At 40.2% G+C, this 27098-nt stretch overlaps 1 protein-coding gene across 1 annotated transcript; it reads left to right on the top strand.

Moving 5' to 3' along the window:
* Window positions 1-1513: 1513 nt before the first annotated feature.
* On the top strand, window positions 1514-11395 carry LOC141415643 (uncharacterized). The gene is made up of 2 exons (XM_074052640.1): window positions 1514-1671; window positions 7018-11395. Exon 2 carries the CDS (start codon window positions 7907-7909, stop codon window positions 8861-8863), a length of 957 nt encoding a protein of 318 aa, XP_073908741.1. The 5' UTR covers window positions 1514-1671; window positions 7018-7906; the 3' UTR covers window positions 8864-11395.
* The last annotated feature ends 15703 nt before the right edge of the window (window positions 11396-27098 follow it).

The following is a 27098-nucleotide window of genomic DNA, read 5'->3' as shown; positions in this document are numbered from 1 at the left end:
TCTAGATGTTGTGGCATGGGCTGGGGATCTAAATGTTAGGATGAAAAGGATTGCTAACTGCTCCAAAGCACAGGTACCTGCCCAGTTACCTGGGAGAATCTCAAATAAAAGTATTCCGCAGTACTAACAGACATTGGCTCTGCCCACCAAGAGTGTGGACTTGTTTGTGAAGCTGTTGAGGGACCAGCTTTCACTGCATACAGTCAGGTTTCCCACATTTGTCAATCACCCCCCCCATCTGGTGAGACTTGGGGTAATGGTGAGTGGCCTAATAATCCTTGGGGGTTGACCCATACAACCCCTGACCTGTGGGAACAGTAGTGATAGCGTCTGGCAGGATTCATTGCCTCAAGCTTTGGCATCCTGAAACAGAGCCAACATGCAATACATTCCATCTAGATCTGAGGACCATCCTAATGATAACAGGACCACCTGAGACTCTGGCCTCCCAGTAGTTCGACCATAGCAATTGCTCTTGTTTAATGTGCAGATAGCATTTTATCCATTCCATCCAAGCATTTATAGCCCTGTACCCAATTTCAATAGCAACAGTTTGTCTTAGGTCCTTGATTTCTACTACAGCTACCTGAGTTCAATTATTGTACAAATGTGGAGGTAACATTGGAGTGGAGGTAGAACAGGGTGTCACCTAGGAGGGGCTGGGAGCTAGATGGAGCTTAAAGGCACCTAACAGGTCTGTCCCTGAGGCATCTGCCCCAACCCATATCTATGAAATATAGATGGTTCTTGTGTCATACTTCAAGGGCTTTCTATGACTAATCTAAGTGGGTTACATTGTTTATCTTTACAAGTAGGAGAGGGGTGTGTCTGAAACAGCTGTAATTTTTACTGTAGTCTGTTAAAAAACTGTCGATTTTTCTGGATGGTAGAAATTGGAGTCTTTCCAGTGCCTTGGGTCTGGCCCAGCCCTTAGGATTGTCATAAAAGGGAGAAGTGTATCCTTTATACCCAGTGTTTCACCCTACATCCATCCACTCTGGACAGATATCAGCTTCCCTGTGGGTTCAGGGATGGGGCACATATAAAAGGAATATCCTTGGAGCTGGAGTTGGGACATAAGGCCTCCACAAGGAAGGATCTGGCATGTATTGAATTCAACAATTAAGGGAAAAGTACTCTGAGTTACATTAATAATAAGCATACCACTTCCTAAATGAAAGGAAAAGAATATTTTAACTATAGTCTTTTTAAAGTCACTTTGGTGTTGCCTGGATGTGAGAGCTGTTATGAGTATTATGTTTGCTGTGCATTAAACATATTGAAAAAATATATAAAAATATAATACATTATAAAACCTATAGGAAAACAATATTGTGTGCACTATGATGTAAACAAACACCATATGGTGCCCGATATACAAATCAGCTAACCCCCAGCTGGTACTGATATGCAAATCAGCTAACCCTAAGCTGGTGCTGATAAGCTGGCTTGCTATGGACGTTTAAACCCCACTTACCACAAAACCAATGCCACTTCCTCCTGATCGGCAACACACATTACGCTGGTCAAGAGCAGCCCCCGGACAAAGTGGACCAGACACTCTGCATGGTCCATCAGATTCCCTGGGCATCCTGGAGGCTTATCGAGACTGAGAACTAGCCAGGACTGGTTCGGAGTCAGCTGCTGGTGGACTAAGATTCACATCACAAGGTGAGCACAGCTTGGGGAAAGCTGAGGTGCTATCAGGCATAGGTTGTAACCCCCTGCAATAAAGTGTGTGTATGATCAACTTAGTTCCTGCCTAAGTTAATTCATTTAGTGCCAGACTGATGGTCAACTCTGCACCATCACCTGCTAAAGACAGTTGATGTAGTCGGCAGGATATTTTAGGAATAGCAGAGTTCCATACCAAATTATAAGAAATTGGCTGTATTTCTATTTCCCAGAGAGGATTAGAAAAACTCACCTCCCACCCTTGTAAAGGAATCTAGACATACTTCCACAATTAGCCTCTGTTGATAACTCCCATTGTGCTATAATGCCAAGGAAGGCAAACCAGTGTCACTGTGCCTCACGGGGCCTCTGTAGTTTGGTGAAGACTGGGTAACTGGTGCTGGCACCAGGAGAAATCAATTACCATAATGCCTACAAAGGCAAGCCAGGTACATAGAGCCACCTACTGGCCTATGCGCTTGACAAAGACCAGTTAGCTGGCACTGGCTTTGGAGGTGAAAATGGAAGTATGAAAGATTCGGGACCATGGTCAGGTTCATCCACCTATGAAGGCAAGCCAGGCACATAAAGTCATATATGGCTTATGTATTTGGTGAAGACCAGGTATCAGGTTGGAAGGATGATAGTGGAACCACAAGGATATGAGGGGGTGGTGTTCCAAAAGACTCTATAGATACACAGATGACCTCCTGACCAAACAAATTAGTAAAGTAAATTCTTCCTCAACTTTCTGCTGGTATTGCAGAAAGAAGATGATTAAAGCCTTATACACACTTGCAGCCAGGATTGCTCCCTAAACACCATGGTGCCTCAGTGGGTGGGTTAAACTAAAGTCTAAATGTGGCAAGGTACCTGACAGGGTGGAGTTAGAGCCAGGGTCCCCCTGGAAATCATTACAGAAAGTGGTACAGACTAAATTTAAATATGTATATGAAAAGGGGACAGATATCCTGATCCCCTTATCTAACCCAAACACTGTGAATCCTATCATTGCTTGAGCAGACAAATCAGAGGTACCAGCTATTTTATGCAAAATTATAGATAATAAAGACATAGATAGATGCAAAGGCAAGCAGCTAGCTTAATCCATTCTTGCAAGATATTGAAAAACCCCAACAGTCCTGCCCATGTACCACCAAGAAAGTTATGTACACGCCCTCCAAGGGTGTGTATAGAGATGAACAGGAAAGCATAGATCATGATGGGGAAGGACTGGAAGGACATAAACTTGAAAATATTATCATAGAACACAGAGCTTTTACTAGACCAGAAATTCATCAATATAGACAGGAATTTTCACAAAAAGGAGAAAAAGATGTTACTTACCTTGAGCAAGTCTGGTCTTCAGGGGCAGACTCACTCGAACTCTCAGATAATGAGATGAAACAGCTTTCAGGGATAAATGAAAATGCCTGTATCTTTGAGGGATTACTGATAGCCATGGAAGCATGCCCAAAGGCAGTCATGTCTCTCATTAGATGGCTATCAGAAGCATGGCATATAGCCATCAGGGACTTAGACTTCTCCACCCTTGAGGTGAATGTCTCATGGAAAACATTGGATGATGCTATCAAGCTCACCAGAAAATTGGGAATTCTATATAAGATATATCATAACAAATACCTGATGCCAGTGGCAGCACCACCACAACCAGAAATGAAAAAGATAATTATTAATGGGGCTCCAGCCCACATGAGACTCTCTAACCACTTCCCTAGCACATGCCCAAACCCTCCAGGATGTAGTTGATTTCCTTAATGAAGCCAGAAATCTGGAGACCTCTAAGGTAGTGTCCCTCACTGCTTCCACTGAGGCCCCTACTAAAACCACTAAGATTCCCACTAAGGCCACTAAGGCTCCTACTAAAGTTCCCACTGAGGGCAAACGTTGGCCTTTACTACAACTAGTATCCTTTCAGGCTCCACCCAACTGAAACCATTAAAATGGTGTGGAAGATGTGAGAGCCTGTGGCATACTTGTAAATGCCAGGCAAAAAATAGGAGGACACCCCCCAGCCCATTCTAGTGTTGGGGGCGGAAAATTCAAATATAACAAGGAGAAGACCACAGGGGGTCCCAAACAAGAGCAACAGACAGTGGAGATTTCCAAATATAAGACTGTTTGGAGATACCCAATTCAGAGCCCCACCAGACCCAAACAGGCCCAACAGGCTATGGGGACAGCCTCTGACAACAAGCCCTACATACAATTATCAATGCATGTCTGAGGGACAACACATGTGCTAACCTTTCTGGTTGATACAGGGAGCCAAATAACTATTATATCTTCCATATCCCCAAAGTCCATGGGCATTAATGTAGATATTCAAGGGGTAAATGGTTTGACAAGGGTTCCCAGGGAACCTATTGAAATTTTGTTGTGTGATAAGCCCCCTATTCCAGTTTTAGCAGCTTTTATGCCAGCCCCTATAGACATTTTAGGAATGGATTCTATTCCCCTCTTGTTTCCTTTATGGATACCTTAAAAATGACTTAAGAATATTCAGACAGCAGGAGTAGCATTATCTTCTGTCTATACCACCAATAAAATTGCCCCCATCCCACCTTCTTTTACCAAGCCACATTCTATAAAAGGTGGTCACAATGATATTACTTTGTGTGTCCAGAGATTACTTGAGGAAGACATTGAAAAGTCACAATCCTTCAACTATAATAGCCCAGTATGGCTAGTAAAGAAACCTAATGGAATCTAGAGATTTACAGTTGATTACAGGAAGATTAATGAGCTAACAACCCAAATGCCAGGTAACCTACCAGAAGTTGCCGAGTTATTTAATAAACTACAGGCTGAGGCATATACATGGTTTTCAATTATTGACCTCTCGGACATGTTTTTCGCTATCCCACTGGATGAGGAATCAAGAGAAGTTACCACATTCACATTGGATAATAAACAATACCAATTTAAACGTGTCCCACAAGGATATAAAAACAGCCCTATCATTGCTCATATGACATTACAGTGGTCTATTGACCAATGTAAACTGCATCCCAAAACATTAGTATTGTCATATGTGGATGATATAATTATAGCTGGCAATGAGGCTGAGGAGGTTAAATTATCATTGAATGCACTGGTAGAGACTTTAACCAGAAATGGCTGGACTATTAATCCTGATAAAATCCAACAACCTGCCCAACAGGTCAAATTCTTAAGTATTATCTGGACATCAACTGGTCCTAAGGTTCTGGAGCCAGTAATAAATAAAATTGCTAACTTAAAACCACAAAAAATAAGACCCAGATGCAACACTTAATTGGCTTGTTTGGATATTGAAGAATACATATTCCATATCTCCAAATTATCCTGCAACCTCTATATAAGGTAACTAGGAAAGCCTCAGACTTTCTATGGGGCAAAGAGCAAAAATTAGCCTTCCAAACAACCACAAAATTTATTTCAGAGTTCAGTCAATTATATGTTATTGGTCCATCAGACATGGTAACCTTGGACATTTTATTTGTCAAAGGGTGTGGTAACTGGTCAGTTTTTGCCAAACCACCAGGTGGCACTAACAGACCAGTGGTATTCTATTGCAACTGCTTTCCCTACTCTCAGGAAAAATACAGCTTATTTGAAAAACTGACATGGACCCTGTATGAAACGTTGAGGACTATATGCCTAATACTGCAAGATCAATGCATTATTATCCAAAATATGCTACCCCTCCTAGATTGGATCAACATTCCAGGTGAACAATTAGTGGGTACACCCACAGAACCAAAGGTTCTAAAATGGAAGTGGTACCTACAAGAGCAATTTAAGAATCACAGGGCATCAGCTAAGGGGCAGACACCCACATGGATTGAGGACATAGCCAATGCTCCAACCATTCTATGCCCTGTTACTATTGCCCCTCCCCAGAAGGTGTCACCTATTGGAAATTGGGGGGCAGCCCTCTGGTCACCCACCCAAACAAATGCTTGATTCACTAATGGCTCATTGGCTGTTAAAGGAGGCAAGCTGCACTGGAAATCAGCAGCCTGGAGACCCTCAGATGGCCATATCCTGCAGGACCAAGGCACTAGTAAATCTGCGCAACATGCCGAGGTCCATGCAGCTAGATTAGCTATATGTTATTCCTTGAATGAGGGCCATAAAATTGTCAGAATCTACTGATTCTTGGTGCCTTTGCAATGGTATTGCCATTTGGTCCCCTAAATGGCAACAATCAGATTGGAAAATTAATGGTAAAGATATTTGGTCAAGGGAAGATTGGATGGCCATAGCAGAAGCCTCCAAAAACATTAAAATTTATGTTACCCACATGGATGCTCACAAATCCAAAACTGACCCTACCCATGCCCACAATGACAAAGCTGATAAATTGGCTGCATTAATGACTTCAAAACTGATAATTTCCAATAAGACTCTGTGGAAAGTGATCAATACTTCTGATACTAAGGTCACATTACAACATGACCCTAATTGGCATGTCTGCACTCCAATACCTAAAACTAAATTAATGAATAAACACCCATGGTCTGTTAAGAACTGGGAGGATACTAAAGTTACATTATATCTCAAGCCTATATGGAATTCTCCTAACCCTCCACCAAGTTCTAACTTCTCCAATAGTGAAATCCTAGAACTACATAAAATGTTAGGCCATGTGGGCACACATACCTTGTTTTCTTGGGCAACCTTTAGGAATATACCAATAATGGCATCAATATAATGTAGCAATCTCCAAATGTCCTGACTGCCCACAAACAATCACCAGATTCAAGTTTCACCCTCCCAGCTCTTCCTATAAGCCAGATTTATTTAACTACTTAGTTCAGATGGATTTTATTGGCCCATTAAAAACTCATAAGGATTACTATGCATGTACTATTGTGGATACCCATACGGGTCTCCTCCTAGCAAAAGCACACAAAGCACCAAATCAAATAGCTACCATCTGTACTCTTTGGTGTTGAATAGCTAGATATGGCACACCAATAATTATTCAATCAGATCAAGGCACTCATTTTACTGGTGCAGTCATTCGAAAATGGGCTGATATTATGGATATACAGTGGAATTATCACCTACCTTATAACCCCACCGCAGCAGGGAACACTGAAAGCCATAATGAATTACTCAAATTAAAACTGGCACACTTAAGTGACACACCAATTCACAAGGCATTGGAAATAGCATGCTTTGAACTTAATTCAAGATATAGACTATATAGAAGAAGCCCCCTTGAGGAAGCATTTCCAGACAAAGTACTGGGCAATCCTGTAGAAACTACAACAACATGTTTTACTTTACAAGATACTAAACAAAGACCATAACAACCTTCTCTCTCCACAGAAAATCATCTGCCACAACAAGGGCAACACTGCCTGGACCACAAATGGTAAAAGTACCTTAAACTTTACCAAACTGGATCAGACATCTCCACGATGACATCTCATATTGTCAACTGCAGAAATTGGATCTCCTCACAAATTTGCCTTGTCAAGTCCATCATCCTTTCTTTGTTCATAATTTGGATTCTTACAACTATGGTATCACACCACACCATCTGCCATACAAGAGACTGTGGTAATAACTGTGATACCAACAATACCAGGATCTTTATTTGCAAGAAATTCACCAACTATACCATCTGTCTTATGGACCACTTTTTCTAAATGTTGTGGTCATCCATTTTCCAAAGTAGTTCATGGAGTGCTTTTTTCCAACGGGTTGCTAAACTCATTTTACATCACACACGAGCACATGGAACTTGCCCAAAGACAACAACAATGAAGACCCCAACCTTACAATCTTGCTGGCCACATCTAAAACCATTCATACAAATACTGCTACTCCAACTACCACCACCACAAGAAGACCAGCTAACATCACTGTTGCCTATAATGATGATAGACAACACTTTGATTCCATCAACACGAGTACTATCATTGGGTATTGGAAATCTTCAATCCCTGGAAAACACTTCACCTATGCCAAGAACTCTTTCTTTGCTCATTATGCCTTTTGTCACACTCTCAACAAGCTCAACTACCTGAAAGCATGTGAAGAATACTATAAAGCCAAAGAACTCTTTAATATAGACACCGGACTATTCACTTACTCATGGGTGGAAAATGCCCATGAGGAGGACCCCAGTGCTTGTGTACAATCGGACTTATGGAGAAACGTCACCACTGAGGCAGCCATCTATGTGAGCTACCTTTGAAGAGTACACATTGGCATGATGTTACAGTCATCAATCACGTCAAGCTTCAAGAACACCAGTGACACCACAACGGAATTAACCTTGGAGAACATACCCATGTTCTCCTGCAAAACAGCAGCTACTTCAACCTTCTTGAACTTATACTTTTACCCATGGATCTTTCAGGAATTGCAATGTGAGGGGAAATATAATGAGACCACACAGATATGTGAGGAAGAAGACTATGATGACTATGAGGGTGACTACGTGGTAGACAAGGATGAAGAGGAGGAGGAAGTAAAGGAAACCCCTTCTTCTGCTGCTGCTTCTCCTACCTCTCCTTCTCCTCCTACTCTTGCTACTAACCCTATCCCTATAGATCTAAGAAAACCATTCTCACAATTTCATACAATTAAGACACCATCCCACCCTTATGGTGATATGTGCCCATTTGAGCACTTATATAGCCTATACCCAGAACATAACAATACTAAGTACTCTATTATCCTTGCAGCAGACTTCCCCAATTTACCAGTCTATGGTGTCTTGTCCTGTTGGAATACATACAGGCATGATTATTGGATTAGGAATATCTCCTTTCCAACAGTACTCACTTGGCTAAAAATGTTACCATTGGGGATGAAACATTATAGATTCCCAATCATCCTCACTGATCCATTGCCACAACCTTGGGCTACTATTGATTCTAGACTCCCAGACAGAAACCTACCTGACCCTCCCTTTTTAAAAGGTCAGTCCTATTTTTGTGCATTTATGAATATCCTCCAGCCATATAATTCCACTAACAACTCATTGAATCCTATTCACTTTGACAACACCCACCTTCATGGGTCCACACAAGTGGTGGCCAGTAGTAAACTTGCCTTTATTGCACCATCAAGATTACCTTTATTAATGTTACTTCCTCTGGCCATGCAATTACCATCACTAATTCTTCTGCCTCAAACTGGACTGGCCTCCACAATAACTTAACAATTGCCTTCCAACAATTAGATTATGATGCCACCACTGTTACTGTAAAATGGGGTACTATAATAAGGAAGGAACCCAAACTTTATTGGCTAATCAATAAACCCAATATGACCATTCCAGGTAATATTCCAATCTTTATTAATGACTCATGGCACATTACAGTGCACATGAGTCCTAGATACTATCAGCTAAGGAAACAATACTATTATTTTCGTATGTACAACACATTACTCCCTAAACTAGAATATATGAATATGTGTTTCCAATATGAACAGGTCAATACCACCTCATGGTGCTAAATACAAACATATTGGTGACACCATGGGCCATGAGGATTCAGATTGTGAGTTAGAAGTGATATCATTTCAGGGCGCATATATATAACCTCCCAGGTCATTGACATACTTCTTTTCAGGAATTTCCTATCCCTCTTAATATATGTGTCAAGTCTCCCAGTCCTCTTAAGTATAACTATACTGCTCTTTTACAAAGAAGAGCCAATAGGACTGAATACCACTGGAATGGAACTACATACCACCCATTTTGAAGACCGACAGCTTCATCACAACCCATTGCAAGGACATCACCAACAATATCAAACCCGTCTACAACATCTCAGAGGCATCCAATAGGACCATATGATGGTGGCATACTGCTGGAATGAAGTTTGGTGAAGGCATCCATATCCACACTCACACTGGTGTACCTTAAAACTTTTATATGCTATTACCAGTTAATGAACAATGGGGCATTGTGGACCTTATAGCACAGAAGCTATATTTTTTTGAAAATCCCAAAGATGGCTACTACCCCATTGAGTGGGACCAAATATATATATTTCCAGCCTCTTTTCACAGCTGTCATATTCACGACTTCTCAGATACACCATGTATTATGGACCAAGGAGGCTTTAATGAAACGCATAGATTCCTTTCAGTACATTACAGACCAGAATTACTCTTTGCCCCTAAGATGAATGCATCCAGGATAGAGATATTACACCTACCATTGGTATACCCTATCTTTTCCTCAGGTGTTCGCATTCTACCCAACCCCAGAATTAGGGAAATTACTATGATCCTTAACCTCCAAGCACTGGCACCGCTGCCTTTTATCTGCCCTAACATTAAGACCCCTGCCTTTACTTATGGAACTAGTGTTCATGCCAGAAAACCGTTACCAACTAGCAGCCGATGCAGCATTTTTCCTAGGAGTCACTCTCACATCTACTATCACTGCATCCTTGACAATACCCCTCTATGTCGCCATGAATGATCTCAAGAAAGTGACAGTCAAAGAGACACAAGCCATCCATGCTCTGTCAGATGGACTTACTACTCTCAACCACATTGTTCAGAATATACATTTGGAAATGCTTGCAATAAAAAAAATGCATTGGTAAAATGGAACAGCATAACTTAGAAATGTTCCACAAAATGTATGTTGAGACCTTGAAAAATGTACATGCTATCCAGTGCCTTCAAGCTGAACAAACCCTAGACACCATGATGAATGACCTCCATACCCTATTCATCACTGGCCAAGGTTGGGAAACACCAACGTTCAAGACCATCATGGACGATAGATACCACTCTGAATGTTCTAGCGGAATCTGCACTATACATCTTCTGCAAATTTTCCTGGACAATGTCAAGACAGCTCATTTCACTACCACCATCCCAAGGAAGTTAGGTAATACTTATGTAACTTCACATACCCAGCTCCTCTACATCAATGATACCAAGACCTTCTATTGTCCACAGGACAGAATGATACCTATCACTCAAGGACTCTATGTTTTGACTGAGCCATTAAAACATGAACTTAATGAATTGGAGCTCATCCCAATGAGTTTGGCTGACCCTGTACAAGCTCTGGGCCACAACAACTTTGTAGTATGTTCACCAGACAGCATGACTGTTTGAAGTTTCCTTTAAAAATTGGAACTTTTCCAACTGGGGATTTAAAGGCTTCAATTCTTCCAAGCAAAGACTTGATGATGGATGTTATCTCATTCATGGTCCATACAAATTAAATGTCACCTTTTCCCACATGCTGAACAAGTATTTCAATACAACTTCTTATTCTAAACAGGTTTGGGACAAAATTCGCCATGAAACCTGACATTACTTTAAGTCCTATGATGTAAACAAACACCTTATGGTGCCCGATATACAAATCAGCTAACCCCCAGCTGGTGCTGATATGCAAATCAGCTAACCCTAAGCTGGTGCTGATAAGCCAGCCTGTTGTGGACATTTAAACCCCACTCGCCATGAGACCAACACCACTTCCTCCTGACTGGCAACATGCATCACGCTGGTCAAGAGCAGCCCCCGGACGAAGTGGACCAGACATTCTGCATGGCCCATCAGATTCCCTAGGCATTCTGGAGGCCTATCAAGACCAAGAACTAGCCAGGACTGGTTTGCAGCCAGACTAAGATTCACATTGCAAGGTGAGCACAGCTTGGGGAAGGCTGAGGCGCTATTGGGCATAGGTTGCAACTCCCTGCAATAAAGTGTGTGTATGAGCAACTTAGTTCCTGCCTAAGTTAATTCATTTAGCGCCGGACTGACAGTCAACTCTGCACCCTCACTTGCTCGAGACAAGAGCATAACCCATTGTTCCTTCTGGTAAGGTGTGGGGCACCTTCTTTACCCATGTGTGATGAGTCCATCCCCTCACCACGGTCTGGGCAGGCTGTCTCTGTAGTCAGGAGGACCAGGAGGTGTCCTTCCTAAGCTGGCTCAAGCTTATTTTCTTTCCAGGTCTTGATTAGCACATAATCGCCAGGCTGGTGTGGGTGAACAGAAAAGTCAAGTGGAGGAGCCTGTACTAACAATCTTTTTTTCCTAAGACAAAGTAGAGGACAATCCAAGTATATATAATTTTTGAGGAAATAGGCTTTGGTTTCAAAGTAAGGTACATCAATAACAGAGCTAAGGTAAGGAAGCCTATAAAGCATTTCATAGGAGGAGAGGCCAATGTCCTTCTAAGTGGCCATACTAATTCTGAGTAGTGCTATGGGAAGACATTTAGTCCAAGGTAATCTTGTCTCTAAAACTAATTTAGTGAATTGTTTTTTAAGAGTCTGATTCATTCTTTCAACTCTCTCTGAGGAAGGTGGATGCCAGGGAGTATGATATTCCCATTTGATCTCTAGAGCCTTCGTAAGTCCCTTGACGACATTGGCAGTGAAATGACTCTCATTGTCTGAGTCTATATTTTCTATAATCCCAAATCTTGGGATTATGTTTTCTAGTAATAACCTAATTACATTTGTTGCAGTGGCCCCTGGCAGAGGGATGGTCTTGACCCAGTGAGTGAGATGGTCTACAGTAACCAAGAGGTATTTAAGATGATCTATTTTGGGCATCTCAGTGTAATCTACCTGAATGCTTTGGAAAGGTCACAACCCAGAGTTTCTACCCCCAGCTGGTCTCTCTCTCAGAGCTTGCTTGTTAATCTTTCAACAAGCAAGACATCCTTCTGATATTTGTTTGGCTAGTGTATAGATCCCTATATACCCATAGGCTCGCAAAACTGCATCACACATGGCTTGGAGTCCCCAGTGGCTCCCCTGATGGAGATAAGTAAGGAGTTCTCTCATTAGGGACTTTGAGATCATTTCCCTCCCATTGGAGAGAACCTATTTTCTCTGTTCAGTCCTAACTGCCCCAAGTTTTTTTAGTTGTTCTTCCTCAGAGGTGGTAAAGAGAGTTGTGACATGAGGAGCAGGGAGGTGTGGGATGAGACAAAAGACCAGTGCCTCAGAGATGAGAGCAGCCTGTTTTGCTGTCTCATCTGCCAAGAATTTCCACAAGTCTCAAAGTTTACCCCCTTTTAGTGACCTGACTCATGGACTATGGCTATTTCTTCAGGTAGTTTTAGGCTTTCTAATATTTGTTGAATTAATTCTCCATGTACCGAGTCTTGGCACTTGCTATTGATTAAGCCCTGTTCCGTCCAGATTTTTCCAAAGGTATGGACCACACCAAATGTATATTTTGAATCAGTGTACATGGCCCCTCTTTCTCCTTTAAGTGTTTTAAGACCTGATTTAGGGCAAACAATTTGCAAGTCTGTGCAGACCAATTGTTAGGGAGTTGGCCTGATTCTATAATAGTCATGGCCTCCCCATATACTATAGAATATCCATTATGCCTTTTTCCCCTTGATTACACAAGAGGATCCATCCACAAAGTAATGGAACTCGGTCTGGAAAGGAGTTTTCCCAAGATCTGGACTTACTTTTGGTTGATATTCAATAATATCTAAACATTTATGTTTGAGGGCTCCTCCCTCCTGCCTTCCTGCCAAGAAAGTAGCTGGATTTAGGGCCTCATCAGTAGTTAAAGTTAAGTCATCCTTTTTTAGCAAGATAGACTCATACGTTAGGATCCTGGAATCTATTAGCCATCTATTCATCTTCTGATTTAAGATTGTCCTAACGTGATGGGGAGTGCTAATAATTAGGTCTCCCCCAAAGGTGATTTTTCTACTTTTTTCTGTTAGAATGACTGTAGCTGCTACTGCCTGAATGTATTCAGGCCAACCTTGGGCGACAGGATCTAGGAATTTAGATAAGAATGCCATGGTTGATGCTGACCCCCATGTTTTTGGATTAGCACCCTGAGGGCAATTCCCTTATTTACATTACAGAGAGGTGAAAATGCTGTTCAAGAGAGGGCAAGGCTAGCACCAGAGCTGTGATAAGGGCTTGCTTGTCTTTTATCTCTTTTTTATATGTAAACTGATTCATAATCCGGTCATTAGATCTCTTCCAAATAGGTTGGTACCTGCCTCAGAGACTAGGAGAAATTGTATCTTAATGGCCCTGTCTTAGAAATAAATATCTGTTTCTTGTAATATTTTAACTGAAAAGCTTTCTCCCTTTAGCCCGGAAATTAGTACCCTCTCCAGGGACTAGATTAAGCCCCTGGGCATAAGACAGAGGGAGGATCTGGAAGTGCCTTAGTCAATCAAGAAGGTGACAGTTTCATGTTGTGGTCCCATTTCTAAATTTATCAAATGCTCTGAGTGGGACCCTTTAAGATAGAAGAGCCCCTGGCCCCCTATGCTTCATCAAAGGTCATTATAGGAAGTCTCTCTTTCCCATTCTGGACACTCTCTCTTAAAGTGTCCAGTCTCCCCACATTTAAAGTACTTATTTTCCCCTCTTCTTTGTTTCATCTTCTGACTTTCTGGTCTCTTATACCCCATGAGGGAGGCCAGGTTGGTTGAGCTCCAATAGGATATTGGTTTGACCTTTCCCTATTAATCTGCTGGATTGTAGATAACATAATCTTTGCTTTTTGTTTTTGTTTTTCGTCCTCTCTCCTTACATATACCTTTTGTGCCTCTCCTAATAATTCCTCCATGGATCTATTTTTCCAATTTTCTAGTTTTGTAATTTTGAGCAGAAGCCTGAGGGGCTTAGAATTGAAGGGGGGTAAAGGTAGAGGAGTGGAAGCCTTTAGTGTAGGACTGGGGCCAGCTCTAGTGTCTGAGCCAGAGGACGAGCAGGCAAAAGGAAGAGGGAAGGGAGGAGAACAAATCCTAGTTAGAAAGGATTTTTTTTTTTAGTGGAAACAGGACTCCAGGACTCTGTCTCCAACAGAGGACATATTCCATCTCCTCTTTAGTGACTGAGCTTTTGTTGTCAACATGCTCAATTAATAGTTGACAGACCCAGTCCTCGTCAGACCCAAGTTTTGGCCAAAAAAAAAAAAAGGCTTTAAGATCAGTTCTTTGGTCCAGATAAAACAACAGTTTTTACATGAAAAAATTCTCACCATCTCTAGCCATAAAGGAAATGCAAACAAAACCACACTAAGATTCCACCTCACCCCTGTTAGGAAAGACATCATTAGAAACACCACCAACAACAGGTGTTGGCAAGGATGTGGGGAAAAAGTAACCCTTATACACTGCTGGTGGAAATGCAAACTAGTACAATCACTCTGGAAAAAAATTTGGAGGCTTCTTAAAAATATAAACACAGATCTGCCATATGATCCATCAATACCACTCTTGGAGCTATGCCCAAAGGAATGCAACACAGGTTACTCCAAAGGCACTTGCACACCCATGTTTATTGCAGTACTATTCACAATAGCCAAGTTATGGAAACAGCCCAGGTGCCCCACTATTGATGAATGGATTAAGAAAATGTGGTATTTATACACAATGGAATACTACTTGGCCATGAAGAAGAATGAAATCTTATCATTTGCAGGTAAATGGATGGAACTGGAGGACATCATTCTGAGAGAGGTTAGCCAGGCCCAGAAGACCTAAAATCATATGTTCTCCCTCATATGCGGACTTTAGATCAAGGGCAAACACAATAAGGGATTGGACTTTGATCACATGATGAGGTGAGCGCACACAAAGAGGTATGAGGATAGGCAAGAAACCCCCCCCCCAAAAAAAAGAACAAGATAGCATTTGATGTCCTCAATGCAAAAGAACTAATGCAGAAACTTTAAAGTAACAGAGGCCAATAGGTGAATGGGACCAGGAACTAGATAAAAGGTTAGTTTGAGAAGAATTAATTTAGAATGTAACATATATGTACAGGAAAGCAATGCAAGTAAACTCCCTGTATAGCTATCCTTTTCTCAACTAGCAAAAACCCTTGGTCCTTCTTATTATTGCTTATACTCTCTCTTCAACAAAATTAGAGATAAGGGCAAAATAGTTTTTGCCTGGTAATGAGGGGGTAGGGAGGGAGAGTGAGGGGGTGGGGTAAGGGAGAGAAATGACCCAAACATTGTATGCACATATGAATAAAAGAAATAATAAATGTAAAAAAAAAACCAGTGTTTAACTATTCATTGTTTTTGTCTCCTTTAGTATGGGGGCTATCCCAATATTTTAACATCTTCACTAGGGGGCTCCCAGAGGGTATTTTATCCTGGGCCTTTGTTTTCTGGCCCCCCTCTTTGCTGCCCATTTCTCCCTTCTGATTGACTGTGCTCTGTTTATCAGGAGATCAACCCCTCCTTTGCCTTGGAGGTTTCTTGCACTCTGATTCTTTTTCACTTTGTCCATCTCCACCCACATCCTTTGTGGAAGCTTGAGGCACCTCTTGGTAGCCTGCAGGTCAGTATAAGCTGCTGACCTGGATTAGATTCAAGAATCTAATTCCACCTTAAACAGTAAGATTTCACTTCAGAACTGCAGATCAACACTTTGCTTTCCCTGCGTGTCACCCGACACATCTCATTTACCCACCACACAGCCTCTAGTATCCCAACCACCAAGACATTACCTGGTCACTCCCATGATGTTTCTTGTCCTGGTTTGTGCACAAAATTTATGTGGTCGCCACGGTCCCTGTCTTCAGAGCCCTTTTACCTGCATTGTCAAGAAATTCTGCAGTCTGAGTTCATTAACAGATTTGTAAAGTTGTCACCCTCAGACAAACCACGGGGCTGTGGCAATCAGGCAGCAGGAAGCAACTCCCTGGGGAAGGGCCAGGACCCCCTTCATGGACAGAATGTAAAATCCTGTACAAGTCACCAAATTGTTGGAATTGATAACCCTTCAGTGCTGAAAACAGACACACAAGAGACAGAAAATCTTGACAAGGCAATTTTCTCTTGATCAAGAGTGTGCAAACATGTGCTCACTCCTCCTAAGCAAGCATGCAGACAAAAAGTGGCTGACAGTAGCTCCTCCTTATTCCTCTGATGCAGTTGTACCTGCCCCTCACCTGGGATTTTTCCAGGTCAAAGGTTCACAATCTTTTCTGATTGGCTAAAAGGCTTCAGGGATGGGTTAGGGTATGCAGTTTGGTGGGAAATGGAGTTGTACAGGAATCCAGAAGAAGCCAAGACCCTTTAAACATGCACCTAAGTGCATGTTAGTTTGCACCTAAGATGGCAAACTGAGGAATTTTTAAGTAATCTAAGAGGGTAACAAATACTTTGATAGAAAAGATCATTTTTCTTACAAACATTAGTGATACATCATGAAGAATGTGTATCACACTTTGGGGAAAACTGTATTGTATGTACTCCATATTTATTTTAAATTCTCAGCCTGTGGGGTAACAAATACGTTCTAAATCTTGAGTGTATGTCCATTCAATGTGTGTGTGTGTGTTCACATGCATATTTGCTGTAATGCTTCCTTCATCTCCTGGGAGGATTAACATACCACATCACTAATTTATTCCTTGGTGAGAATTGGTTAAAAAGATTTGTTCTAATTAATTGACACTAGTTTTCCTAAGATCATGGGAGTTTTGATGCAATAATGAAATAGAGTGGGTTAATGGACTGGCTTTGGGAAGTCAGAGAGATTTCTTTAGAGTATTGCTTGTTGGGTGTGAGGAACAAAAGACTGTGAGAACTCAGATCCACATTCTTTAGGACCACATTATTCAAACTTGGACAGAAATTATCACTTTTTTCTGGCCCTGTTTGCCTAGTCTTTGCAAACAAAATTTTTGTGTATGTACATATAATGTGCCTACTCATTTAGTTTAATTGTATTTTGTGTTTACTTCCCCAATTGACTGTACCAAAATTCTTCTTTTTCTGTTTTCCTCCCTCCACTTCTCTCATCCATTCCCCTTCCCCTGATTCCTCGAACAGTTTAAACAGGTATCAGTTTTGCATTTACATATATATGTACACATTGTGTGTATCATATTCATCCGCCTATCCCTTTCCCCACCAACTCCCCCACCCACCACTGCCAACCAGCCTCTACTTCTCACAGAAACTGTTCTTCCCCCCCATTCTCTGATTTTGTAGAAGAAAAAAACATAAAAGATAGAATTAGAAACACAACATTTTGCTAGTCTGATCTAAAGATAGCTACACAGGGAGTCCCCTTGTGTTATTCCCATGCATATGTGCTTATAGCTTCAATTGATTTGCCTGTTCCAGTGCTCTTCACTCCTCCCTAGTCCACTTCTCATGATGGCCCCAGAGAGTTTAAAATTTCTATATTCATTATTGTACAGTGACTATGTCAACCTCATTCAAGAATTTGGTTTCCTTCCCTTGCCCTCTCCCTCCCTTGCACAGCCTCCCTTTAGTGTGACCCATGCCTCATAATATTGCTGCATTTGTTTTAAGTCTACAATCCACATATTAAGGAGAACACCCATCAATTTACCTGCAAATAACAAAATTTCATTCTTTTTTGTGGCTGAGTAAAATTGCATTATGTATAAATTCCACATTTTCTTAATCCATTTGTCAGTAGTGGGACATCTTGGCTGTTTCCATAGCTTAGCTATTGGGAAGAGTGCTGCAATAAACACGGATGTGCAGGTGCCTTTGATGTATCCTGACTCACATTCCTTCAGGTATATCCCTAGAAATGGTATTATTGGATCATATGGCAGATCTATTTCTAGTATTTTAAGGAGCCTCCATACTGTTTTCCATAGTGCTTGTACTAGCTTACATTCCCACCAGCAGTGTATGAGGATTCTTTTTTGCTCACAACATCACCAACATTTGTTGTTGGTGGTGTTCTTGATGGTATACCTATTCTAATAGGAGTGAGATGGAATCTTAGTGTGGTTTTGATTCACATTCCCTTAATGGCCAGGGCTGGTCATGTGTTATTTAGCCATTTGGATTTCTTCTTTTGACAAAGTTCTGTTCAGTTCAGTGGCCCATTTCTTTATTGGGTCATTGATTTTGGGGGAGTTCATTTTTTTGAGCTCCCTGCATATTCTGGTTATCAGTTCTTTGTCTGATGTATAGCAAGCAAATATTTTATCCTATTATATGGGTGACCTCTTCAATTTAAGGATCATTTCTTTTGCTGGGGAGAATCTATTTAACTTCATGTAGTCCCATTTGTCAATCCTTTCTCTCACTTGCTCAGCTGCTTGCGTTCTACTGAGGATGTCTTTGCTATGCCTATTGCTTCAGGTGAATTCCCTGATTTTTCCTGAACTAGTGCCAAGGATTCAGATCTGATATTAGTGTCCTTAATCCACTTTGAGTTGATACTTGTACTGGGTAACAAACATGGGTCTAGTTTCAGTTCTCTGCAGGCAGATATCCAATTTTCCCAGCAATATTGTTGAAGAGGCTGTCTTTTCTCCATTATATATTTTTGGCACCTCTGTCAAAAATTAGGTGGGCATAGCTGTGTGGATTCATATTGGGGTTCTCTATTCTGTTCTACTAGTCTTCGTGTCTGTTTTTGTGTCACTACCATGCTGTTTCTATTGCTATGACTCTGTGGTGTAATTTTTGAAGTCAGATATTTTGATACCTCCAACGCTGCTCTTCTTGTTCAGTATTGCATTGGCTATTAGCAGTCTTTTGTGTTTCCAAATGAACTTTAGGCTGATTTTTCAATCTCTTGATGAGTGTCATTGGGATTTTCATGGGAATTACATTGAACATGTAGACTGCTTTTGGTAGTATAATCATTTTTACTATGTTGATTCTGCCCATCCATGAGCTTGGGAGACAATTACAACATCTGAAATCTTCTTTGATTTCTTTCTTCAATGGTTTGTAGTTTTCCTTGTAGAGGTCATTTACATCCTTTGTTAAGGTTATTCCTAGGTATCTGATTTTTTTTTTAGGATATTGTAAATGGAATTATTTTCCTAGATTCTTTCTCAATCTGTTCATTGTTGGTGTATAGAAATGCTACTGATTTTTGTAGGTTGATTTTGCATCCTGCTACTTTGCTGAAGCTATTTATGGTGTCTAGATTTTTTTTTGTGGAGTTTTTCAGATCTTTTAGATATAAAATTATGTCATCTGTGAATAGGGGTAGTTTCACTTCTTTACCTATTTGTGTTCCTTTTATTTCTTCTTCCTGCCTTATTGTTCTGGATAGCAATTCCAAGACTATCTTGAATAGGAGTGGAGTGAATGGGCACCTTTGTCTTGTTCCTGACTTTACCCCTAAAGTCAGGAAATGGTTTCAGCTTTTCCCCATTAATAATGATGTTGGCTATAGGTTTGTCATATATAGCCTTTATTGTGTTGTGGTACATTGTTTCCATTCCTAATTTCATCAGAGCTTTTATCATAAAATGGTGTTGAATTTTATTTAAGTCTTTTTCTGCATCTATTAAGATCTATTCTGTCTTTGCTGTATTACATTTAATGATTTGCATATATTGAAACATTCTTGCAACTCTGGGATGAAGCCAACTTGGTAATGGTGAATAATCTTCCTGATATGTTGTTGGATTCAGTTTTCTGTTTTTTTATTGAGGATTTTTACATCAATATTCATTAAGGAGATTGACCTGTAGTCTTCTTTTTTTGAATGTGTCCTATGTGTTGGGGATGAGTATAATACTGGCTTCATGGAATGAATTAGGCAGTGTTCCATCCCTTTCTATTTCACGGAAAAGTTTATGGAGTGTTGGTATTAGTTCTTCTTTAAAGGTCTGATAGAATTCAGTGGAGAATTCATCAGGTCATAGACTTTCCTTTTGGGGAGACTCATTATTGCTGCTTCAATTTCATTGTGTATTATAGGTATATTTAGGTGATTAATATCCTCTTGGTTTCAGTTTTGGATGGTCATATGTATCTAGAAATTTGTCCATTTCTTCTACATTTTCCAACTTATTTGAGTATAGGTTCTCAAAAAAGTCCCTGATGACTCATTGGATTTCTTTGGTGTTTATTATTGTCTCCTCTTTTTTGTTTCTAATTTTATTAATTTGGGTCTTTTTCTTCCTCATTTTAGTCAAATTTGCCAGGGGTTTTCAATCTTGTTTATTTTTTTCAATGAGCCAACTTTTTGTTTCATTTATTCTTTGTATTTTTCTTTTTTGGATTCAATTTCATTGATTTTGGCCCTTATTCTTATATGTCTGTCCTTCTCCTTGTTTTGGAATTTGCTTGTTCTTGTTTTTCTATGAGTTTGAGTTGTAGCATTCGGTTGTTTATTTGAGATTGTGCTGTGTTTTTCAGACATGCTCTCATGGCTATAAACTTTCCTCTTAGGACTGCCTTTGCTGTATCCCACAGGATGTGATAGGTAGTGTTGTCATTTTCATTAAATTCTAGGAATTTTTTGAGTTCCTCCCTCATTTCTTCAATGACCCACTGATTATTGAACAATGTGTTGTTCAGCCTCCAATTTTTAAGTATTTTCTGCTGCTGCTTTAGTTTTTTTGTATTGTAATCTAATAGTATGCAGGTGGTTATTTCAATTTTCCTGTATGTCTAGAGACTTGCTTTGTTCCCTAAAATATGCTCTATTTTGAGAAAGTTCCATGGGCTGTTGAGAAGAATGTATATTGTGTTGTTGCAGGATTGAATACCCTGTAGACATCTGTCAGTTCCATTAGATCTATGATGTCATTTACTTCTAGAATTTCTTTTTTGATGTTTTTTTCTGGATGACCTATTTATTGTTAATAGAGTGGTATTAAAATCTACCACTACCATTGTGTCAGGGCCTATATGTGGTTTTAAGTCCATTAGCATATGTTTATTGAAGTTGGGTGTATTGACATTGGATACATATAAGTTGATAATTGTTATTTACTCAGGATGTATTTCTCCGTTTATTAGTATTAAGTGACTTTCTTTATCTCTTTTGAGTAATTTATGTTTGCAGTCCATTTTATCTGATATAAGTATTGCTACTCCTGCCTGTTTTAGGGGGCTATTAGCTTTTCATCCTAAGCCAGTGTTTGTTTCTGTCAATAAGGTGAGTCTCTTGTAACAACAGGTTGTCAGTTCTTCCTTTTTAATCCAGTTTGCCAAATGGTTTCTTTTGATGGAGGAGTTGAATCCATTAACATTCAGTGTTAGTATTGATAGGTATATGGTGATTCCTGCCATTTAGTTGTTTTTGTTGTTTAAGGATTTGAGTGTGTTCAACCAATTCAATGCTACTTTCTGAGTGCTTGCCTGTTCTTCTCATGAGATTTAATACTTTCCGTCCTTTCATGGCTTTGTTTGATTCATCTTCTATGTGTAGGATTCCTTTCAGAATCTTCTGTAGTGGTTATTTGGTTGTCATATATTGTTTTGGTTTCTGTTTATCATGAAAGAATTGTATTCTTCCATCAATTTTGAATGATAGTTTCACTGGATAGAGTATCAGTGTTTGAAATGCCTCACTCTGTGCCCTTCTTGCTTTTAAGGTTTCAGTTGAGAAGTCTGCTGTTATTTTGATGAGTTTACCTTTATGAGTTATTTGTTTTTCTCTCTTATAGTCTTCAATATTCTTTCTCTGTTCTCTGTGCTGTTTTAATGATAATATGCCATGGAGAGATTCTATTTTGGTAAAGCCTGTTTGGTGTCCTGGAGGTTTCCTGTACCTGAAAGCACAACTCTTTCTTGAGATTTAGAAAATTTTCTGCTATTATTTTGTTGAATATATTATCTATCCCTTTGGCTTGCACCACTTCTTCCTGACATCCATGATTCACAGGTTTGGCATTTTGATGGAGTCACCCTGTATTCTGTATTCCTTTCACAGCTTTTGAGTCTTTTCTAAGAATTCTTCTGTTTTTTCTTTAAAACTTAATTTGTCTTCAAGTTCTGAGACTCTTTCTTCTACTTGTTGGAGTTTGCTGGGGTGGCTTTCTCCTTTATTTTTTATTTGATTTAAGGAATTTTTATTTCCAAGGTTTCTGTTTGATTTCTTTTCTGAGGTTTTCTATGTCTTTGTTAAATTCTTCTTTCATATCTTCTGTTGTCTTCTTTATTTCATATGTCTCTTTTTTTATAGTCTTCTTTGTTTCACTTTGGAGTTTGTCATAGTCTTCTTTGTGTTCATTTAGTTGTTTCTGTGTCTTCTCAAGTTTTTTAGTTGTTGTGTGTTGATTTTTCCTGAGTGCATCTTGTACTTTCTGTTGAGCCATGTCTTGTAGCTTCTCCATGAGTTTCTCAGTGATCTTGTCTATAATTTCTTCTTTGAGGGATTTTTTTTGTGGACATCACTGAGCTCTTTGGTGATATTTATCATTGTTCTGTTGGGGTCAGGAACTGAGTATTCATTTCCTTCACTTCTCACTAAATCCTCTGTTGAATTGTTGATCTTTTGAGGGGTAAGGATTTCCTGGCCTCCTACTCTCCATGCTTCTATGATGTACTGTGCTTCTATGCTGTTGAGTGGCTAATTAAAGATTTTAATCACCTGTTATCTTCCACTTGACTCACTTACTGTGCTATGACTGGCTTAGTTGTTAGCTAGGTTAATGTGTTACTTCTGTTCCCTGACTATGTGATATAAATTAGCAATAACAAATTCGCTGATTCAATGCCAGACCAGTTATTTACAAAATATGTAGTGAGCTTCTTGGTGATATTATCTGTACGCAATGGAGATTAGGAGGATAACAGTTGTTTGGGTAGAGGTGGATACTTAGGTATTGAAAGAGCTGGTGCAGGAGGAAGGGGCAGGAAAGGGGGATGGTGTGAGGGGTGTGAGGTGTGGGAGTTCTAGGGTACTAAGTCCCTAGTGTGTGTTGAGGTGCAGTTCAGTCATTGTGGAAGAGAGGGCTATAAATTGGGGTATTGAAAAGAAAGTGGGGCAATAGAGGGCTGAATGAGTTAGTGTTAGTTCAGAATGGAGAAGGGAGTTAGGTAACAGTAAAATGGAAGAAAAAAATGAAGAAAATAAAAGTTAAAATAAAAAAATTGAAAACAAAAAATGAAAAATAAAATAAAAGATCAGTTCAATGAATGTTCTAGACTCTTTTCTCTGATTACAGGTTGAGGTGGCAATGCTTTTATTTTTTATAGGGCTTTGGCCAACACTGTCCCATCTTAAGGTTGGTATGTTGGGTTGCATGCCCATGAGTGTTGTTTTTCCCTATCAGGCAGCTTTGGGTGGGTTCCGCTCTGGGTGTTTGAGCCCGGACTTCCTTAGTGGGGTGGAGCCTCTGGACCAGGCAGGTTCTCAGAAGTGGTCCCATGAGGGGTTGGTAAATGAGCTGTCACCAGCCCCTTCCACTCACAGGACAAGCCTGTGAGTTAGAAATGAGCTTTTCTCTTGGTGAGACTCTCAGTTTCAGCTTGCTCCCAGTTCCTCCAAGGTAATGCACTGCTGGCTTTCCCCACAGGGGCTGATGAGATGCTTTACCCCAGTACAGGCTTTTTCAGCATCATGTTCTGCCCCTCACCCCCAGGCAAAAGGAAAATAGCCCCTCCATGTATCTGGCTGTCAGTTTTGTCCAGAAGAGGTACAATCAGCCCCCCAGCTATGCTAGATCAGGAAAAGCATGTTGGTTAGTCCTTCAATACTCTTTTCGGTTTGCAAATAATTTCCTTAGTAGCTTTTATGGAACCAATGCAATTCAAAAAATCATGTTAATATATCAAAGATGTTCATATTAAATTACAGTAATACAATACGATAAGTATTGCAATTACAGTTCATCATGATTTTAATTAGTAATACTTAACCACTGGTAAATTACACAGTTGTTAATCTGTTGGGCAGAATTAGTTAAGGAACTCAGTACTTCATCAAAATATCTCACTACGAATTATGATATAATGATTCTTGGAGATTATTGGTTTTAACACGGTATTGAATTTGTGTCCTCACACGAGTTTACTGCAGCAGATTAACAATTTAGTTCATTGGGACAGCCGATAATAATTCTTTTACCTATCTCCATGTAACTTTCCGCTGGGTTTTATGAATATTACAATCTCACGTGGATCCAAAAATTTCCAATTTACCACAGACATAAAGACAGACACATTTCCCATACAAAATAAAAGTAGGAAACTGGATAGGCGAGAAACAGTTACTCAGGACATGAAAGAATCAAAAAGAGGCCACCACCAGCTTACATACCACATAAACTATGGCTCCCCTCCGGACAGGACCCTCTGGCCTCAGCAAAGCCCCCATCACTAAACCCCAAGCTCCCCTCCCTGACCTTGGAGTCCTTTTCTACAACTCAGCCTCCTGGGTTTCCCCGCAGTGGCAGCCCAAAGCCGCGGACGTCCCCAAAGTGCGGCCCCGCGCTGCTGCCCACGAACACGCCGTCCCGGGCGCTGGCGGAGCCTGGCTGCTCTGACGTCCGGAGCGGCCGTCCTGGAGGATTAAATATGAAAGCAGCACAGGGCGACATGGCCAGCTGCCAGCGCCTCGCTCTCCTGCTGCCGGACTCCCTAATCCTGAGAGCCGCCAGCTCACCCCCTAGAGGCCGTAGAGAGAATCGCCAAACTCACTGTGCTCACACCTGCTCATGGCAGGAGTGATGCTCAGCTCCAGCCCAGCCTGCTCCCTTGGGGCACACGCCTTGGAGGCGTGGCCTGGAAAACAGGGATGCCCTTCAGCTCTTAAGTCAGCTGAAAAGAATCCCCTCTCACAACTGCCTAATTGACGGATTCGTTTTCAAACGTCCTTGGAAAATGGGAATATCATCCAAACCAAGAAGACAGAAACCACCTGTTTCTGTAGGCAGATCTTTAATTTGTTCAAGGCACAAGACAACCATCCATATTTAGTTGGGGTAAATTATTCTCGTGACACCAGTATGTAAAGATGGTGGGAAGGAAGTCTATTTTTAAAGAACTTCCTTGCATAAGACCACTCTTCAATTTTGCATTTTGTTTTTCTTTATTGGTATCAGAGCAGTAGTTGAGTCTGCACTTGCTAGGCAGGTGCTCTACTACTTGAAATACACCCTCACTCCATTCTTTACTTTTACACTGTTTGCACTAATGTATTTTAGGAGGAAAACTAACAAATTTTCTTGCTGCAAACACATCATTCAAAAATTCCATCCCAACGTCTAATTTCACAATTTAATCCCAGGGAAGATGTCATTAAATACTTAGCATCATTTACTCTTTGAAAGAAGCACTTATATTAGTTCCTGAATACACAGGTTCAAGGTAGCAAAGAGCAAAGAATATAAGTAAGAGGTCTTGCACCACATTGCAAAATTCAAGTTGTGTCCTTAATACATGAAGAGTGGAGAGTCCACCATCAGGTAGCTCTCTGTAGGTCCTTGAGGATCATGAAAACAAAATTAGAGTGTCAGAATTCCATTGGGTACTAGACCCACTCATCCTGATATTATAAATAATAAAAGTACAAACTTGATGAAAGTGTCCCAATGCAAAATGGTTTTCTTTTCCATATTTCTCTGAAAAACTTCAATGATAACTTTCCTTGAAGGACCATGAAGTATTTACAATTAGATATACTGTCCTCTCAAATCAGAAATGTACTATGTATTCCTATTTCTCCGATTATCACAAGGATGATTTCTTCATAAACATAAACTAAGCTCCTAAAGTGATAAACACCTGGCTAAAATGCCAGGACACAGGTTGAAAAAACAGCTTCCCTGCTCAAAAGTATTTTACAAGTTCCTGAAGATGTAATCAGGTATTCCAGGTCAAATGTCTGGCTGTATATCTAGTAAACAGAAGTGAGAGTATGTACATGTATGAAGAAGAATGAGAGCTATTGTGCCCATAGGCACCAAATCCATTGATTTTAAACTTGAAGTAGTATGCTATTTATTATATGACAAGATTTAAAATCAATCTGAAATGGAATTCATTGTCTCATAGAAACTGGTAGAAATAGAAGAAGCAAAATTCCCTTCTCATATCTGTTTGTGTCTGGAGACCCCAAAGAATCAAAGGATAAGACTATTCATGAAATGAAAGATAAGGTCTATAAGAATACCTACCAGTATGAAGGGAAAATCTAAGGAACTGCAGCTGTATAAATTACTCTTGAATGATTACACTGAATACTGATGATAACATAGTAAGTAAGACTATTACAGAGTTTTTAAAGAGCTGATTTGTTAAATATGGTCCTATAACAGTTAGGGAATTGGCTCTAGTGGTAGAACACATGCCTGAGACCATGGGTCCAAATATCAGTACCAAAACAAAACAAACAAAAACCAACCACCCCCCTAAAAAACCCAACATATTCCCATTTCCCATTCCGAACAATGAAAAAGAAGTTATCTAATGGGCTAAGGATACCTAACTCCCCTCACAAAATATTTTTCCATTATGAGCTTACAACAAAGGTGATTTCTTTTGTTTGATAAGAATCTCCTTAACTTAGATCCTGTGAAATTCACTTGGGTAAGTTATGGTTAAATTCAAATATGCAAAGAAAGATTCAAATTAATGATATTGAAATAATCACGTTATTGTTGGTCTTGACATCACTTCTAATGATGCAAAAATTTGTTCTTCAGAATTGCACAAATCTGAGAAGGTATGATGGTCTGTTTTACTCCAAAGACTGATTCTATCCAACAAAG

The sequence above is a fragment of the Castor canadensis genome, chromosome 13 (assembly GCF_047511655.1).
Source record: "Castor canadensis chromosome 13, mCasCan1.hap1v2, whole genome shotgun sequence".
Taxonomy (NCBI): domain Eukaryota; kingdom Metazoa; phylum Chordata; class Mammalia; order Rodentia; family Castoridae; genus Castor; species Castor canadensis.
The sequence above is the reverse complement of the archived record's forward strand: the minus strand, read 5'-3'. Positions and strand labels throughout refer to the sequence as shown.

What these genes read in the sequence shown, in the direction of transcription:
- LOC141415643 (XM_074052640.1), top strand. Translation starts at nt 7,907, where the DNA reads ATGATGTTACAGTCATCAATCACGTCAAGCTTCAAGAACACCAGTGAC.